The 20519-nt window shown below is 34.8% G+C and overlaps 1 protein-coding gene and 1 long non-coding RNA gene across 3 annotated transcripts in view; one reads left to right on the top strand and one right to left on the bottom strand.

Moving 5' to 3' along the window:
* Window positions 1-20519, top strand: part of LOC122806742 — a 1208783-nt gene that overhangs the window by 235797 nt on the left and 952467 nt on the right. The gene's annotated exons all lie outside the window — the stretch shown is intronic.
* ECM2 (extracellular matrix protein 2) overlaps window positions 1-20519 on the bottom strand; it is a 374664-nt gene that overhangs the window by 150026 nt on the left and 204119 nt on the right. Inside the window, exon 5 of the mRNA XM_044077415.1 lies at window positions 18536-18651. Coding sequence (XP_043933350.1) covers window positions 18536-18651 — 116 coding nt within the window. The remainder of the gene's footprint in view (window positions 1-18535; window positions 18652-20519) is intronic.

The following is a 20519-nucleotide window of genomic DNA, read 5'->3' on the forward strand; positions in this document are numbered from 1 at the left end:
TGCAGCTTCCCACCCTGTGCACCTTTCTCAAGCACAAAATGTCACCTGTCACCTTGCACTCATCTAACTCATCCTTTCACTGTCCTAGCCTCTCTATATAGAGTGGAATGGTTCACCAAGTGTTTTTAATGGTGTTGGAAATTAAGGAACTCCGTGTCTTTGATCTTTTTTTCCAAGTTTAAATACAGCCTGACTGCTTCCCTCAAGCAGGCAACTTTTCTGTGCAGCTGTACTTAATAGGGATTGTTTTCATTACATTTCTTGATCAAAATGCATGTGAAACATTTCTGTTCAATTTGTTAATCTCTCAGAGTTAGGCTGTTTTTGTCCATATCACCCCATATCTATTTAATTTCTTGCTTGGTTTCTGAGATTTTGTGGGTGACTAAGATGAGAATGCCATCAAGGGTGGCATGCATGTTCCTGCAAACAGTCCCTAATATATACTGCCAAGTGGAAACAGTTTATATTAGGGGCTGTTTCCAGTAATCTGTTCTCTTTTGCTTTCCAGTAAGCAGTAGTCTGCCTTTTGTCACTGTCAGATGGAGCTCTAGCATTTACCGATAAACTTGCCTTCTTTCCTTCTTCATCTGAAATAAAGATAAATCTTTGAGTCGGTGACTCATTTACAGATGCTGTTTTTAACATAACAATGCTTCATCAACCATCTGTAGCAAAATTAGTTGTATAAAGTCAGTAGTAGCAGTATTATGTACTTAGATGTTCTATAGAAAAAATGCCTATATAATTTATCCACTCTCTTACCCTGAGAACTCCCATTATTTTTGAAGGCTAGTATTGTCTCATTTGACTTGGTGAAAGAAAGCTGTCTCAGAAGTCATTTTTAATTACTATTAATTTATATACAGCCATCTCACTTTTTATTTTCTACAGTTCATCCACCTGCAAATTTACTTTCCAAAAAGGGCTATTCTAGAGAAAACAATACTTTAACATACTCAGGGAAAGCAAAAACGTTAAACACTATTTGATGGATACCAGAAACCCTAAGCTACTTTTGTTGTGCTGCAGTTCAGCATCTCAGTTTCTGCTGCACTTCTTTTTGTTAGAATATCTTAAATGGTTCAAAACCCATTCTGCCAGGCAAATAGCTATTTCAGTGGTATATTACTGGTGAAGATGCAAGTGTCAGACATTTCTGCAACTTCAAATACTGTGTCAGCAATGTCTGTCATGCTGTACTAGAGTTCACTCTAGTGGTGTTACAGGTCTAGGTGTTACACATTAGTAGAGATTACTGTATGTGTGTCGGGTTGCTCTGCTGTTTGATTTCATAGTCTTTGATTAACAGACTGTTTTTATGGAATTTAAGGCACAAACTTTTTAGCTTACTTGAATTTACATCAAGACTTTTAACTGGGGATTCAGTGTATTATCTCATGGTGGTTTCTTTATATGAATATCTAACTTTACCTCATTTGTTTTTTATTATGACTATTTTGTATTTTTTGGACGTTGTTTGTGGTTGAACTTTGTCCCACGTGTAGTGAGCCTACTCAGTTTCCATATGTTAACTAATTTAATAAATAAGCAGGAATTTAGCATAATGTAGATCCCAAGACAGCAGATCTGCTTCTTTCCTTTCCTGTCCTTGTTATATGGTCTGTTTTTTATTATTACATAAATTTTCTTGAGGTTTAGACCTTTTTTACTGCAGTTTCAAAGGAAGTTCTGTCTCAGTACTCAGAGCTACAGGGCTTTTGGAAAGCAAGTTCTGTGAAATAGTGGGACCACCCATGATGGAGTAGAATATCAGTTGTTGCTGGAATAGATGGGCCTTACTAGACGTTAATCAAAAAGTTTGCCATGGAAGTCTGCTGCATAGATGTAGATGTTACAGACCCATTACCCAAACTATTAAAAAGTTCACATTAAATTAAGCTCTCTCTACAGAGTCAAACCCTTCCTCACTGACTCCACAAGACAGTCTCTAACTAGACCAAACCTAATCTTTTCTCTTCTTTATGCCTCACCAATGCTCACTAACATGTACAAAATTGACCTGGATAAACTAGAAAAAAAAAATTGGCAGATTCGCCACCAACTCTCCTCATAGATCCAATCATTGTACTCCCCTACGCCAACTAAACTGACTTGCGCTCCCTAATTACCTCGCATACACCCAACTCACTATGACCACGGCATACTTTACCTCCCAGACAAGTGTCCTGCTCTCTGCAACCTACTTCAACTTCAGTCTAATAAAATACTACTTAGATCTGACAAATTCCTCTTACAAGTCACAACTTTTCTGGCGATTCTATTTACTCAACCTGCATTGCCAAAACATGGAACTCAATCCCCTAAAACATACTTACCACACCATGTCACCTACAGTTCAAATTTCTCCTCAGATATTACCAATCTAATTATTGGCTCTGCTCCTGCCTTACACTAGGCTGACCCCCCCCCCCCGCTGTATTTATAGGCTTTCCTTCACTACACCACACTGATGATCTTTACTTACTCAACCTAATAGGAGTCTCTCTTTCCCATCAAGTTTCCCTTCCAACACTCTCTAGATCCCCTGTCTGTTCCTCTGTGCCTCATCCTTCTTCTCTTTCTTTCTGAACTTCTCTACTACATCCTACTCGAAATTCACTTCTCTCTTAGTTTAATCTTACCTTTCTAAACAAAGTAAAATAACTTCCATCCTTATCTTGTATAGTTATCTGTTCTGTCATTTCTTAAATAGCTCTATGTATATCTTGTTATTCCTTGTATACACCTCTACGGTATGAGCTTATATATTGTATAATTTGTTAATTGTTACAATCTTTATTCTGTTTGGGGCTTTTCCTCAAAAAGCTTGTGCCCAGTTGGACTTTCCTGGTCAACAAACATTAAATAAATAAATTAATCTTCTAAGACTGTTAATGAATCAGTAAATCTTCACTCAAAATCTGTTATTTTGGTAAATAAGTAGCTGTAATCTGTAACTTATTTTGGCAATATCTGTTTACTGGCATGATTACTGTGCAATGAGGATAAATTTGGTGTTTTCTTCCTAAAAGTTGGGGAAAGATTGCAGTGTAAGATGCATAGACAGAGAGAGAGATTATTTCAACTTCAGTTTAGTTAAAAAGAATGGTCTCTTGATCTCTCCTGCCCTTCTCCTTTTTCTTAATTAGCCCATTTGAAATGGTCGATTTTTTGCTTAGGCTTAGGGATTACAACTGTTGGTTGATTTTTTTTTTTTTTGAGTTTTAAAGCAAAGGCTATATAGGTTGATGTTTGTCTGCCAACTTATCTGTCTGTCTAGCTAGCTCCCTGTTCTACTTGTCTGTCTTTCTTTTTACAGTAATGCTTTTGATTATGTAAAGCCCACTTGCAGGATAATGAAACTAATGAATCTCAACATTAATAAAGGGTCTGTAACGTCCCCTCTCTAGGCCAGTAATCAAGGAGCCTGAATCCTCACCACTGACACTGGAAAAGGATGTTCACTTGGAACAAAAATGGATAGACTCAGTATTTCCAGATGCATCTCTCTGCACCAAGCACAACTTCCCTTAAGAGCACACAGGGAGTACACTCAGTCTGGGGTCTGGATTTCTCTTTTTGTCCGTGGCACTAGTGAAAATCCCCACTGGCACAGCTGTAGAGCTGAGTCCTCAGCCGATTATCCAAGTCAAGTCTCCTGCTTCTTGTCCCTACTGCAAGCAGCTGACACACATACACACACTTCGAGATTTGATTTACACACACACCTGGGAAAGGATGTGAAAGATTTTCTAGCTATGCCCCCTTCTGCCCAGACTCTAAGGTAGTTACTGCTACCAGACACTCCTAAGCCAGCTACTCTAAGACTCTTACAAGGGTGTTATAATTATGTTGAATGAAATTAATATTAGTACAAATGGTAGTGTTTTTGACCAATGCAGTAAGGCTTTCAGGAGTGGCCACAGAGTCCAAATAAATACAAGTATTCTCAAAGGTTAAAAATATTCTCTAAAGGACCAGTCACAATGAAAAGTTTAAATATATTTAATAATAAATAATAAAACAACATGAAAATACTAATTATCTATTTACAATAAACACCAGAGTTTCAATCGCAGGAAATATTAAAATACAGATTATTAGATTCACACAGATACAGAAAAACAGTACTTAACTAATTTCACTGTATTTACTTGACTGAGCGAAAGAATTACTAATACCTGGTCACTTACTAGAGCAAGGCAAGATAAAGTGGGTGAGTGGTCTTCCTTCTTTGTCAGGTTCCAAAAGCAGACTGCTCTGAGACTTCAGTCTCATCTATTATTAAAACATAATTTTTGCCCTGTATTACAGAATGACATCACATGCATCTGATCATCTGACTTCTGGTTCCCATACTACCCCCTTTCCTAGCAAATGACCCAGAATTTATCTCTAGCAGGACACACTGTTGATACATGTTTAACACAAGCAACTTTACAAATACATTTTTCGGCACAAGCATCTGTACAAATCAGTCTGATATACAAATTACATATAATTCTTTACAACATTCCAGATAGCTATACTGGCGTATGTTATACATCCACTGCCCTACTTCTCCAGGCATAGCTGGCACTACCTCACATCACCACAGGGTCATTATAAATGAACTGTGAAATACCTTGATTAGGGAATTGTTAAACATGCAAGGAAAGACAGAATTTAGCTGTGTTTATATGTGTGCTTGTGGGTATATTGTCAATAATAAAATAATAATGGTTGCAAACATCTCTTATTAGTCATTTTAATATGTAAATTTGAAAGAGCTGTAGAGTTGGTAAGGTTTTTAATTGTTTAAGAATTGATGCTGAAAAGGGTTTCCTGCATGCCAATACACAATGCAAAGTACATTCATTGTTAATAAAATGTAAGGCAAGGAATTGGATGGTATGGAGCAGTATGGTGATCTAGATATTAAACTACATCAAAATTTAAGAGTTTTTTGTCAAACCTGTGCTTGAAGTCTAATAGGACCTCATGATGTATACCAAATGCTCATAATTTGAATATGCTGCAACAGTTTGTGCTCCTTTTTTTTTTTGTCCCTGTTATTGATTCATTCTTTTTGTCTTAGTCCCCAGAGACCCTTAATCTGTCCTTTATCCACTTGTCTGTTAGTTCCATCTTGAGGCTGCTGGCTGGCACTGATACTTGGAAGTTGTATTACACTGCAGTCTATTTTTTTTTTTTTATTCCTTGCTTATTTTTCCATCTTGCCCATGAGGAGGAGCCTGCAGTAATGCCACTGTAGTAGTTGTATTCCTGTATTTGCATATGCTGCTGCTCTGTCTTTCCCTCTTTGCCCTGAATGGACTACCTTCTGCAAGGTCTCCATCCTTTACCAGACATTGCCACACCGTGCAAGAACCCATTAGTTACTACTAGCAATGCACAAGGAATGAAGTATGACTATCGCCATCCAATCCTCTGCCACTAACTAAGCCCTGCCCGTATGTAGCCTAGATAAAAGTTCCTCTTTTGCAACACTGGACCAAATTATCTGTGCTGTCTGTAAATTTCTGTGTAATAAACATGACAATTCAAAAGAAGTTACCTGACTAAGTATCAGTATCTGGGCTAAGTTATGTATAGTACATGGATGATTTATAACAGCTAAGCATTGTATTTGTTAACTACAGAAAGGAACCTTGCTTTGAGATGCAAGACTTTCAGAAGCAGATATTTGTTTAAATGCCAAGTTAGACTTAGTGGTAATTCAAGGTCTTACAAATATAAATTACCCTAAAATCACTGCTGTAGTTGGAAGAATGAACTGGTTTTATGAGAGGGCAGTACCAGTCTAGGAAGGTATTCTAAACTGCCTAAAGGGCATTTATTTTAGTTTATTTAGTTATTTATTTTTTATCTATCTATCTATCCATTGTTGACTGGGTTAATCCCAGTAGACTAGTAGCCTCTCTTCAGTAGAGACCTGAGGTGGTATTTAATGCTTCTAGGGAAAATCTGGCCAGGGCAATGGGAGCTTCTCGTACTGGTCATTGTGAGTAGGACCCATTTGGTATGTTTCCATTCCAGGCACAGAGGTGGCCCAGAGAAGCAGGGATGCAGCTGGAGAGAGAATGAGATAATGGAGTACTGACAGAAATGGAGGAGAGATCCAGTATTGAGATCGGAGAATGTGTGCAGAATTCTGAGGAGATGTTTCAAAAAAATCTGTTTGGAGATGACCTGGCAAATGATGGATGTTTAATTACAATGCTCCAGGTGGGAGAGTTGTGGGATGACTTACTCAAATAAATGTTGATGCAGAATGAGCCTAAAAAAGGAGGAGACATTTCCTGGGGAGGCATTATGGAGAAAATACAAAAGGAGGATACAGAGACAGTCCTGAAGAAAAGTGGTGAGATGAAAAAGAAAATGTATGCTGAGAAAGTAAAATAAGGCAAAAGGGGAGTAGTAGGAAAGAAAAAGGAAGAAGAAAACGAAAAACAGAAGTACATGGAAAAGGATTCAAAGTAAAGGAGACAAAGAAATGGACAGGTATGAAGTGTGGGACAATTTAATAGTTCCTTTGGGTGTAAAAGTAAATGAGGTAAGAGCATGTATTCTTATTAACAAACAGACATTTTGTGGCAATATATTCAATACTGTTTTTTCAATGGAATTTTTTTTTTTTTTGCAGAATATGAAAAAAAAAAAAAAGACTGTAACTCATGGAATCTTTAGGTGATTAAAAAGCATTTCTCAAGGTAATAAAGAAATTTTGTACAATTTCGGACAGAAGTGGAAAGAGAGACTTTAAAAACATTTGAAAACTTTATGTAAAGAAGCACTGGACTTTGCAAAAGTTTATGACAAAAGAGGTTTATGCACGATGGGTGGGACTATAATATTGTTTTAAAATAGAAAAAGAAAAAAATTACACATATACCAAACGTGATAACTATGGAGGGGCATAGGGATGTCATAATGCTGTAAAATAGTGGCAACAACCCATGTTTGTTTTTTTGTGAAAAAGAAGGACATTTGATTAGTAACTGCAATAAAAAGAAAATGTTATATTTGTGGGAAATTAGACATGATACAGAAATGTGAATTGAAATATAAATGTAACAAAACTGGACATTTATGAATGGATTGTAAAAATTAAAGCAAGGAAAAAGAAAAAGAGAAGAAAATGAACAAAGAAAAAAAATTTAGAAGCAGTAGAAATAGAAAAAAATGTAATGAGAAAAAATAATAAAGAAGACATAGAAGAAGGCTCTGAAATAAGCGATGAAGATATAAATTGGAAGATAGTATAAGAAAAATAATTCTATTGGTAAAAGGGTAAAAGTCAGAAAAAGAAAATTTAAAAGGACAAGTGCAAAAGGAAAAAAAAAAAGAAAGGAAATGGATAAAAAAGAATATATACAGCTAATGGCTGGGGTTGCTATAATGGTTAAGGTGTTTAGCTCGCGGACACACAAGGTGCAGTGTTTGATTCTTACCTTTGGGAGGGAAATTGACTAAGCTTCGAATGGCCCATTATGGCAGCTAAACTAGTAATTAGCTACAAACCTATGAAACCATGAATCTAAGGAAAATGGGAAATGAAAATTTTAGAGAACTTTCTGTAAATGTGAATAGTATTAATAATATAGTAAGAAGAATAGTGATTCTTGGAGTTGTGTAATACTTGTGATGTAATTATATTAGAAGAAACAAGATTTTTAGCAAATGAAGAAAGATTACAAACAGTGAAACCATGGGGAGGGAAGATAATCTGGAATTTGGGAAATCAGGGACATTCTGGAATAGCCATATTCTTTAGAAATACAGTAAAGATATTAGATGTAACTTTAGCAAAAATGGGATGATTAACAATGAAGAGTTAGTGGAAAAAACTATAACATTATATGCTTGTACTAATTGTAAGGAAAGGGAAAGCTTGTTTCATCGCATTTTAGACTATGTAGTGACAAATATGAATATTTTAATTTAAGAGGCAAGTGTAAAAAGAAAGGAAATGGTACAAGAAAAATGTTAGACGTTATAAGATGTGATAAGTTAAAACTTTGGGATAAACATTCATGGACTTAAAGGGGTTTATGTGTAGAACTGAAATAGATTATTTTAAAATGTTAGAAGGTTTAGTTATAGGAGAAAGGGAGGTGGTTCAAACAGGATTTTCTGATCACCTTTCCTGCATACCTGGCTAGCTTTACTCAGATTACTTTTCTCCAACTCTTAGAGACACTTTGCTTCCCTAGCTTTTTATACCTTATCTCGCCTCCTCATACTGAACTTATTTCCTAAACTCTTACTTTTCCTCCTCCTCTCATACCCCTCCACTAACTACAATTCTTCCTCTGTCCATTTATTTTCCTGATCGTTTCCTTAACTTTTCCTTTCATATCTCTCTCTTCATTTTTAAGCTACATTCTACTTGTCTGTTTATAAATTACTAAACTCAAAAACACCTCATTTTGATCTTTTCTGTGCAGCCATTGTGCTATAAATGTGTTAATTGTTACTGTATGTTATTTCTCTATTCAATATTAGCTAAGTTATGTTGGTTTCTTTCGTGTTTTGGGTTAAAATGCTATGTTCATGTAAGAAATACTTAAAAATATTTAAAGATCATGTAAATAAGCTCATGTATAGATGTTTTTACCCTGCAATTATAAATGTACATCATGTGCAACTTAAATGTGGAGCTTTTTCCGCTGGGCCTCTGCAGAAATGGGTTTTGCCCAACTAAATTTTCCAGGTCAATAAAGGCAAATAAATAAATCTTGCAATAAGACTAGATATAAAGGAAAACAAGGAATATATAAAATAGGCAAAGGAACAAATGAGAAAGCATGAAATGAATAAGGTAAGAGATTGGTAATACAGTCATGGAAAGATCATATTACTATGAGAACATTTTATAAAAATGGTTTGAATGGCTGGATGATATTTAAGAAAAAATATAAACATTTTTTTTTTTTTTTACAGTGGCAATATGATGTGAGGAAAGTAGTGAATGAAAAATATAAAAGAACATATAATGATGCATTGGAAGATATAAAACATAATGATAGAAAGTAATTTAACAAAGGAAAATAATTATATGAAATCAACAAAAAATACAAGAATTTGTATTTAAGCAAAGATATTTTTTACAAGGAAAAAGAGAAGTATCAAGTTACTTAAGCAGATTAGTGAAGGAAGATGGTAGTGTAATGAGGGAAATAAAAAAATGTAAAAAGAAATAGAAGGTACTCAGGAAAATATTACAAATAGTGTGACACTGTGAGTGCAAGAAATGTTTAAAGAAAAAAAGAAGTTAGTGAAAATAACATGGAAAGTGAAAAACGTTAACAGAAAAAGAGCATAAAGAGTTGGAAAAAGAGATTTCTTTATATGAACTAGATAAAGCATTAGGATACGTCAGGATAGATTTGGCTGCATGACCAGATGGAATAGGGTATGAAATGTATAAAAATTCAATGGATTGGCAAAAATATATATTTCTTAAAGATTTTGAATGTATGGTTAAATGAAGGTCTTATGTTTAAAGAATTATGTAGTGAAATACGTAAATTCATATGGAAGAAGCAAGATAAACAATTAATGGAAAATATTATGGAAGATAGTATGTACAGTATAAAGAGAAGGGTTGTGAAGAATTATTAATGATAGAGAAACTGTGGATGATATGAATAGAAAAGAAGAAGCAAAAGTCATGCTAGGAGACATTAATAAGGTATTTGATTTAACTGGACATGAAATCTTGTGGGCAGTAATGAAAGAATATAAAATAAGTGAAAAAGTTAAAAAATGATTCATGTCCACGTATAGTTATAAAGTAAAAATGATTGTAAATGGTTGGTTAAGCCAAGAGGTGCATTTGAAGAGTGGTGTAAGACAGGGATGCCAATGAGTTGTATATGCTTTGCATTTGTTATGAATGTGATTGTATGTGAAATAAATTACAAAGTGAAGGAGGTGAGCTATAAAACACCTGAAAGGTTAAGAATTCCAGTTCTGTTAACATATGCACATGACATTACAGTAATTGCAAATAACTAAATTTGGATATAAAAAAAGTAATAATTTGCACAAATGAGTGTCTAGAAGTGAATTGGGGTGGCTTTAAATAAATAAAAGAGTAAAGGTTTAGATGATGTAAAAACATGGGGTACATATTTTACAGTGAATTAAATGTCTGTGTTGCGTGCAAAATTTGGGAATAAAGATGTAAGTAGAATTCAGTGGGAGAAATAATAGAAAAATAAAACAAACTTGCATTTTCTGAAGAACCGTAATTATAATTCAGAAAAAGGCTTGTTTGATAGATTCAGTACTGATGGGGAAAATAGCATACCTAGCAAGTGTATTTATGTTGCCAACAAAATTTGAAAAGGAATTATTGAAGATAATTTTTCATTTATATAGGGTTTTAGATTAAACCCAGTAGAAATAGGAGTTTGTAAATAAAGAAGGAGGCGGAGGTGTAGGTTTAATTAACATTGTGGTATATGCTGCTTAATTATATTTGTACAAAAGTTTTGAAGTAAATAAATTAAAAAGATGAGAGATTATTAGTAAATTTTGGGGTATGGTAAAATAGAGTAAAAGAGAAAGCGTATATAAATGAAGAAATAAAATGCTACCAAGAAAAAATATTTTTGTGGAAAATAAAAATTGATGCTATAGAAAAGAAAGGTGTAGTATAAGAATGCAATAATAAAATATTGCTATGTAAAACCATGGGAAAATCTAACAAATGAAAAAAATTAAAGCAGTAAAAATAAGAAGCAAATGGTGTAATAAGAGGGGTGTATATTACGTTATCGAATGATGAAAAGAGCAAACCTTTTATCGAACTGTATAAGTCGACAGCACTAAACAACGAAGACATGGAACACGGGAAAAAATTGGTGGACCGTCTTCGGGACTTTGCCATTTCCTTCATTCACTATGATGCAATCTCAGAGTTGGTATATTTAAGTGAGGGGGTCTTCGCTGTTTTGTTGTGTCAACCTTTCAAGTTCGATGAAAGAGTGTTCGCTCTTTTCATCGTTTGATAACATAACATAGACTCATAATAAGAAATTAGAATGTCAAAATTTTTTGTGGAGACTGGTAATAGTAAATATGCCATATAAAAAGAAAAGTGATAGAATATGTTTATATTGTCAAGAAGAAGAAGCTACTGAATGTGTTTTTGAAATGTGAAACAGTAAAAAAGTTATAGGGAAAACTATGTAAAGAAGACGTTTTTTGAAGATAAAAAAAGAAGTGGTTAAAATAAACCTAGCCATGATGAAATATGGATATAATAAGAACAAAAGTAAAGAAGTGGCCTCGGTGGTGCAGCAGTTAGCGTTGTCACCTCACAGTGAGAGGTTCTCCCATTCGATTCTCGGTTGGAGCGCCTTCTGTGTGGAGTCTGCATATCCTCCCCATGGTCGAGTGACATCTAAAGGCATGCAGACAGATGCGTGTGCGAATGGGTGTGCCTTCTTTGAAGGTTGGGCATCGGGCTGGCAACTCAGCACTGTAAAAATCCACTGCCAAACATTAGCAGATCAGAGTTCCGCTGTGACGATCCCTAACCGGGAAAAGCTAAAAGACCATCATATATAAAACAGAAGTAAATAATATGTTAAAAGAAAAGATAAAAAGTTATTTTATAGCATATGTGTTATACAGAATGAAAGAATAACTAAAATTATGTTTAATGGTAAATGGAGTTCTGCAACAATTTTAAGTAAAATCAGATGGTGGTTATGGAAAAAGGAGTGGGTGTCTAATAGGGAAGAAAACAATATTACTGTAAGGAAAATTTATAAATATGTGTAAATATATTTTGTATATTTGTAAATATGCTGTAAGTAAAGGTTTTCTGTATATAAATAAAGGACTCCATAATCTTTTCAATAGGTGGCATGGGATCTTTTACATCAGCATGACCTACCACCAGTTCAAACAGATGGGACTCATTTTAACGTCTCACCTGACAAACAACATAATCACAAATGCAGTGCTGCACTGCAGTGTCAGCAATCAGCCTACCCATTTTGGGAATAAAACTCACAGCCTTCTGCACCAATGGCATGTGTGCTACCTTTTGTGCCACTGACACTGACCATTGCATGGGCACAGGTTTAAAATGTGGTTAAAAACTTTTATGGGTAATTATAAATGTAATACTTTGTAAGAATCATGTCACTCAGTATGGAATTTTGTTTATTGCCAGTACTTTTATGTGTATGTTTAAAGTTATGCAACACAAATTCTCATGAAAGATGCCCAGTCATCCATATGCAACAGTGTCAGGGTACCCGCTTACCTCAGAAAGCCTTTATCAAATAGCAGTGGTAGCAACTTATATCCTCATTAATTTTTAATATTTGCATTTTGTGTATCTGTGTTGTGTGTCACTGTATTAAAAAGTGATTTATAGTTCACCAACCTTACAGCAGTGCAGGGATGTACATCTATAGGTTTAGACTGAAGTGCCATGTCTACAGAACTAACTGAAAACATGAAACAGCCAGCAAGCAAGCCACATTTGATACCTTACATACTTCCCAAGCCCCACCTATCTTAAAACTAGATCTCACGGATGTCACTAACCTTTTTCTTTCTGAAATAAGCATACTACTAATAACTATAGAAACCTTAGTATTTTTTGCAAGACATCTTCAAGCTGCATGTGATTTATTCCGTACCAGTCTGCTCATTGCTCACCTTTCATCTTTGCTTTAAGATTTGTTTTTATTATAACTGATAAGATGTGGTGGAGTATTAAATACAACAGTTATAGAAAGGGATTTAGGAGTAATTTCAAAAACTTTTATAGTAAGTAAGTGCAAAATTTTTTTTTAGTGCAAGATCTGACATGATGAAGGGGAGACAGAGTGATTGTTAATTATCAGAAGCAAACATTAGACATGTCATTCTATAAAATTCAATGGAATGGCATTATATTGGCTTGCATATAAACTGTGTTTTTACTGTACTTTCCATCCTTCACTTGGTTCATTAACAGCAAATGTCAGGATAAAGTAATTCACTCAAGAGGGAAAGCAAATAAAAAATAAGGAAACCGATATTTCAAATTTGAATCCAAATAAGCAACATCTACATATTAATTTGATAACTAAGTATAGTGATATTGTATTCACAGCCATAGCATAAACAGTAATGGCAAGAACAAAGGTACATGCTATGTATAACAAGTTTAAAGTTGCTAGTCAAACTGGAGGTTTAATAGGTGTAAAATCCTCATGAATAGAGGGGGAGCATGAAAACTTCAAAGTTAGCAGCTTTAGATCAGGAACAAATGCCATTTCCCAGAGTTCTCAAGCAGCAAACGTAACTACTTTGGCACCCCTTAAAGGAGATAACCAATGTATGGATTCAGAACATAGAAGAGTACACTGGGCAGCAACAAAAAAAAAAATGAACATGGATTTAGAAAGGGTGGAGAATGACCCAGGAAAATAAATCTCGGACGTGAAATCTGAAAGTCATGAGGGGGAATGGAATGATTATGGAAAAGGATAACTGATAAGTTCAGGAGGGGGAGAGGATGAGGTGGACTCAAAGCTTTGAATATAAATTCAAGAAGTGGGAAGGGGTAACCTTGGAGAAGAAGTACTGAATATGAATTTTGGGGGGAAGTGCAAGGAAAGTGTGATGTTCATGAGGCAAGCTTCCTCAATATGTAGTTTCAGATTTGATGTCAACATTTATAGTTTAAGTTATAAGACGATGTTCAGCAAATTAAGCACCAACTCATAACTTTTGTATTTAGTGACATTTAGGACAAAGCATTAAGAGCACACTCATTTAGAGGTCTACATCATTAAGTTAGTGAAGTCCCATGGATTTCAATTTGCAGTTCTGTTGTACACATTAGTAAAATTGCAAAGAAATACATGCTGTTTTTAAGTTTAACTCATAACTTTGGCAGTTGATAATATTTTGGAAAAATTTCAGAATACACATAGGACTGCATCATGATTTTTGAAATGTCATTACAGAATTTCTTTTCTGAAGGTGATTTTTAGAGTCAGTGAGTGAAGTTATGTACCCTCTCTGAAATCATGTTTTGAAATAGAAATGTTAAGACAGTACAATTATTCAAGACATAATAACATATAAGACATAAGTACATCTGGTACACTAAAATTTGCATATTTTCTTTTAACAGTAAAGTTTGGGGGAAATATTTGCCCAGTTAAACACACAATCATAACTTTTAAACATAGTAATATTGTGGGCTAGAAGTTTAATAATTCTGCTCTTAGGTAAGCACATGATATTGAACATTTAATTCTATAATTCCGTCTTAAAAAATTACTTTGCAGGCACTCTGTGAAACAACATTTTATGACAAAGTTGCTCATTAACAGTGGAACAGATCTTGAACTAGGGACTCGTGAAATCTTCATTGAAATATGTGCTCAAAATGTTAAGAAATTAAGAAGTTATGTTTATTTGTTTACAAGTCATACAGAATTAAATGGAAAAAATACTGATGTTTACTCAGTAGGCATCCATCTGCAAAGGAGTAGTTAAGCATGGTCTCCAGTGCAGGGAAAAAGGCCATGCTGCAACTTTAAATAAGGTAAGTATTTGGTGGAGCAGGGGTTGCATTTTTATGATTTTGCAGTAGGATGGCTGGGAAGATGTGTGGAAGATGATTTATTTATTTTTTTTGAAAAAAACAGGACATTTGGTCTGGAACCATGTACTGTCCTGAACTTGAAAGTACCGCTTCTGTACTTTTCTGCCATCCAAAATATGGTTGTTGCAATGTTGGAGTGGTATTAGATTGGGCGTCGCAATGCAGTAGGTACTTTTACATTTTGTCTTGCATGTTAACAGATCTGCCATGGTCTGGCGAGTAGCATATTCTTTTCTAAGGTCCTGAGTAATGATTGGGGGAGGAGGAAATGTTTGAGTTACTTTGTTTCACTTCACAATTCAGTCCTTTTTATAGCAAGCATTATGGATGCTCAGAAAACCGCCATGCTAACTGGTGTGAGTTTCAGAAGTACTGACATATGATGCAGTTATTACTGCTCATTTGTCTTTTTGAAGTTTGATTAATTATAGCATCCTGAATGTCTTCACTGACATTTATTGATTTACTTAATTATTTCATTTTATTTATTTCATTTGTTGTCTATGGTTTCCCAGAAGTCTAATGTTGAATGATACATGTACATGAGCACCACATGCTGTTAAATCAAAGGGTTCCTCACACGAGAGTCTGGGTCAGCACAAAAACACAAGTTATGCGGGGAGACACATCACTAATAAAATGAAAATGTTTATCTTCAGTAGGTAATTAAAAGGTCCAAGTCTACACTATTATCATGATTTTGAAGACCATACTTGAATAAAAAGCAAAACTAAATAATACAGAGAACTAAAATGGTATGCAGAAAAAAGTCAAATGAACATAAAAAATTTCAAGTAACATAAGGGAAAATAGTGATAAGTAAATAAGGTCTAGATATTTTATGCTGCATTTCAGGAAGAAAAAAAAGAGAGACCTTGTAATGCTTGACATGCATGCACTGTAGAGGTCATTTTAAATAATTAGGGTACAGGAATGATTCAGAAATGGCTGCCTAGACTTGCTTGTTGCCATCATTCGTATAGAAGCAAACCCGACTTCTGGCAGTAATATGATTTACAGATATGCACTTCAAACCTTGGCATTTCTAATAAACAGTTTATTTTCTTCGTAAGTACATACTTAAGACTTGTGTAATCATATTGTATGTTTGCATAGTTTGTGAATGAACTATATACCAGTACTGTAGATTAGGTTTTCTAATATGACTGTCAAGTTTATAACCTACATGCCTTGTAGATGTTTGATTACTGTAATCTCACGTTGATGTTTCTATTTTCCATGTACTTATCTGAATTATTTTGAAGGAAATCAATAAATAACTTGTTTTGATTGTAAGGGGAAGCTTATTATTTAATCTTGAAAAGCCTTACATAATGCATCACTCACGTGTTTCAGTTTTAGTACCTGTCACTTCCCTAGTAGTGAATTTCAGGCATAGTTTTACAAGTTGAATTAAATCAGTTATTCCCTTATACATGTGGCAGAAATTATCTCTGAGTAACTGGTAAGAAAACCACACTGTAATGAGTCTTGACAGTTCCTGAAGTCTTTGAAACCCGATAGTTTTATTGGTAAGAAACTGTACTTTTTCCAGCTGTTTCAGGTGGTTTGTTTGAATGCTACAGAGCTCAGTATTGTATTAAATAACAGGTCATATTAGTGAGATCAAAAGTGGTGCACTGACCTTCCCAGGGTGACCAGACCTGCCCTTCAGGCTCAGCTGGGCTACAGAAGAGAAGAGTTAAAAGTTAAGTTGAAACAAATATCTGATAGGGATTGTTTTTGAAGAGATGTGTGCAATTGCAGGAATAGAAATTTTGAAGACTGGTTGGACTACTTTAGTGAAAAAAGGGATGATGATAGATTTTTTTGTATTTACATTTGTTAACTGGGGAATATCCAGCTTAGAAGTACCATTTTCACCGGAGTCCTATGGAACCAATTCCAAATAAACGTACACAGACTAAAACAAAATATAAGATTCTGACTGTAAAACTGTGCCCAGATATACACATACATACCTGGTCACTGCTGTAATGTGTTTCTTTCATATGTAGAATAAGGAATGGGCAACACATGAGTATATAGAATTTACAAGTGAGGATCAGAATTGAATCATTGCAAGCAAAAATGAAATTGGAATGATCAGTGGAGAAGGGAAAACAGAACTAAGGAGTGGAAAAGGAAACAATATGTAAGTAAATAAAAATAGTTAAAGGTCAAAAAGCTAAAGTGTAGTAGTCGAGCGAGCCTTTAGATTAGATTACTTATGAAAAAGTTTAGTCTGTATTACATTTGTAAATCCAACTACCCAGTGTAGTGTAGTAAAGCAAATGAAGTATGTTTATAGAAGAGGGAATCTTAGCTTGGTCTGCAGCTGTAAATCCAGTTCTTATAAAACTATAGAGTTAGAGGAGATTTGATTTACACAAGTCTCTCATAATTCATGTATCAGATAGGAGTTCATTCCAGTGTTTATCTGCACAGACAGAATAAGGAGTTTCCATGTTTGTTTAGTGATACTGGGATATAGATTAAAAGAAGAATAAAGACTGTTAAGTGCCCATGTAAAGGCTTTCCATTAAACAGAAGCAGCTAAGGCAGGACAATTGGCTTTGTAAAGTAGCGTGTTCCAGACATAGTTCTTTGGTAGTGAAGATGTGATTAAATTCTAACCAGTCAAATTCATGAAGTGAACGTTGGCGGGAGGTAAGACTTTATTAACATGCAGCAAGCCAAACAACTTAATTTTAAGTTTGCTCCAGTTTGTGTAATGGGGGACTGTTAAAATTTATTCAGACATGGTAGATGTGTATAAAAAGGTAGAAGTAGGTGAGATCTGGCATCATCTGTTAAGTATGATTTTGTCCTTTATAATTTGCCTAATGTGATTACTTTCTACATGAGAACATAGAATCTTAACTGGTTGTCAAGAATGCGTTTCTTTTTGTTGAGTCAGCATCATCAATATGTCAGGAGACAACTGAGATAATATTAAGAATTTTACTAGAATTACTATTAATAGAAGTGCAAGGGAGCAAAGTAGTTAGTGTTTTCAGGCTGAATTTTAGCAAAGTAAAGAAAAGCATAGTTTTATTGGAGGTGTTTAAGGAAATGTATGATTTTAAACCAGGGCTAGAGTAAATAGAAGAAATTTTTCATGGAGGAATTGAGGTCATTTGGAGATTCATTGGAAATAACTAAGGTAGAATCATCGGCCTACTGAATCAGTTTGGCATTTCCATTGTTTTCATACATTTACGAATGTGCTGAATAAAATTAGACAGTGGCAGTGACTGAATATTGGGAGGGGTGTGGCATTGTTCCATTTTACAACTTGGGTCAAGTCATTATAATACCTAGTAAATGTAGGTCAACAACACCAAACTATAACAGCCAAACTCTGCAAATGATAACAGCCAAACTCTGCTTTAAAACCATTCACAAAATATATATATATATATATATATATATATCAACTGAGGACAAACTAAAATCGTAAAAGTCACACCTAAGCACTGCAGGGACGTACAACTGTAAAAAAAAAATACTTGTCAGTAAAAGTGATTCACTTAATGTTGATTTGTCTACAGTTGACTGGTTCCTGACAAAATAAGCTGTTAACTAGTATCTGCGGATTATCCATTGAGTGCAGAAATGGGTAGACTGGGCAGTCTGTGGGTGTTATCTGCCATCAGAATAGAGGTTCCTCTGTGAGAAGGGGATAATAACAAGTAAAGAAGTGGAAGGTAATGCAGAAATGTAATTTTCATTACATTTTACATTTTTCTTTCAATTAGTCAGCAATGCAAGAAGTAAAACAAAATTATGCTGCTAAATAATAGCAGTATACAGCTGTAAAAGAACGTGATCATTACATTTTTTCTCATTTATGTATGTTGGTATTTCATTTGCATTGTATTAAATAATACTTACTGAAAATGCTTTCAGATCAATACCCACAGATGTTATTTTGTTCTTGCTGAGATCGATCCATTCGATATTAGGAACACCATTAAATGCTTCAGCTGGAATTGAAGTAATTGCATTCCCTACAGTGAGAGACCAGTGGGTAAATCAGTATAATGAACAGCATTTGAGCCAAGGAACAACTACGTAACATATTTCAAACCACGTTTTTACTTTACCCTGGTTTGTCATGGGGGGTATAAAAATATGTTAAGTATCTGTTAATGATGATGTTTCCAAAGGACTGCTGCTTCCTTTAAGAGGACTCAGGTGTGCTGATGTTTTGCATTATGTCAGAACTAGAACTACTTTTCATTTTTGTTGATTTCATTTTCTTTTATAAAATGTAGTTTTTTATGATATTATTATCTGCTTATGTGCTGTGTTTCACAGCAAAGTCTTTTGAAAGTGATGCCTCAGATCATGGCATCTGTAATACAGTCCTCTCCTCTGACTGCAGTCTTTGTGGATATCTGTATTCTTTTTTCATGTTTGCTTATGTTTATATGGCTACTCCAGCAGTTCACTTATCTGGTTAATTTAAAAACAAAAAAAAAAAAAAAAGAAAAAATATTGCTGTGGATTTTATTTCTGGAATCTTGATGTCTTACCTACGGGTGCTCACTGCACTGGTGGCTTACATTTTTTTGTGTGTGTGTGATTGTGTGTGTGTATGTGTGTGTGTGTGTGTGTGTGAGATCAGGGTCTGCATCATTCTGTAATCTTTTTATAAACAAGTTTTAGGGAGGGTTGATAGAAGCCTTGGCTCCTGATGTGGCAGATTCCAAAGGTAAAGTGATAGTGGCACATTTTATTATGCTTTGCCCAGGAGATTGCTTCCAGCAATGGTCAGAGCTATAGGAGAAGTAGACCCCTTCCCAGGTAGTCGCAATTTCAGACATTGGTGCTCAGGAACTGCTCCTTGCAGAATCTCTCACTTAAAATATTACTTCATAGTCATTTATAATAAATAATTCCTTTCATTTATTGGCTTCCACAGACCTTCCTGTGGCCACTGATGTAATACCTTTTGAAGAACCTTAGCTCCACTCTGTGTGAGTAAACTAAAGAAGCAGTTTGTATCAGTTAGGTTGGAAAACTGGCAGACTGATAGTAGTGGGCTCAGTATCACCTTACTTAGTATATTTTTCACGTATTACAGTCCTCCTACCCAGTAATGTCTCGAGAAAGGAACTCTACTAACTTCATAGTTCAGTCAGTGCGCACTCATAGACCCATTATGTTTATCTTACAGTTTTCTGTTTTTCACTTTTTTCCCCCAGAGTGATTGGAATTGTAGATCTTATGGAAAAGATCCCAGGGGAAAAAAAGTTACATTTTTATTTCAAGGTGTGTGTGTGTGTGGCACTTTATTCTTACTTCTTCCATGGTCCAGTACTTCCTTTGCTACTTAGACACCTTTTTGCTTGGGATTTAAGTTGTACATTCTCTGTCATATTTGCTCTCAGTTATTTTATGTTTTGGATGTAGGAACTTTGGTTCTGGTTATGTTAACAAGCCAGTTAACTTCAGCTTTGACTCCTCCTGTTGAGGAGTCCAACTTTGCCTCTTGATCTGAATTTTACTTCATTATGCTGACTGTATGTCAGGGTTATTTATTGTAATGCCTTTTTCACATCATTTTTTCTGCCTGGTATCTTGCAATTCCAAGTGATTAGTGTAATAAGCCCTTTGTGGCATACAGTAAAGACGAGGCTAATCCTTAGGTTTCTCTTAAATTGATTATTTCATCTTTTAGTCCTTTTCCAGAAGCTGCAAAATAGAAATAACCTTTTACTACTTAAACCTAATGTATGCTGACATCTGCATTTATGTTGGAGATTTCATCAAGAAGTATTAATTGTTCATCATTTTTGCTTTTGGTCAGACAGGAACGTCAACAATACAGAATGTCTGACTAGTGACTGGTATTATTTTCTTCTTGCACTGA

Source organism: Protopterus annectens, chromosome 7.part0 (assembly GCF_019279795.1).
Source record: "Protopterus annectens isolate FY-2018-M chromosome 7.part0, PAN1.0, whole genome shotgun sequence".
Taxonomy (NCBI): domain Eukaryota; kingdom Metazoa; phylum Chordata; order Ceratodontiformes; family Protopteridae; genus Protopterus; species Protopterus annectens.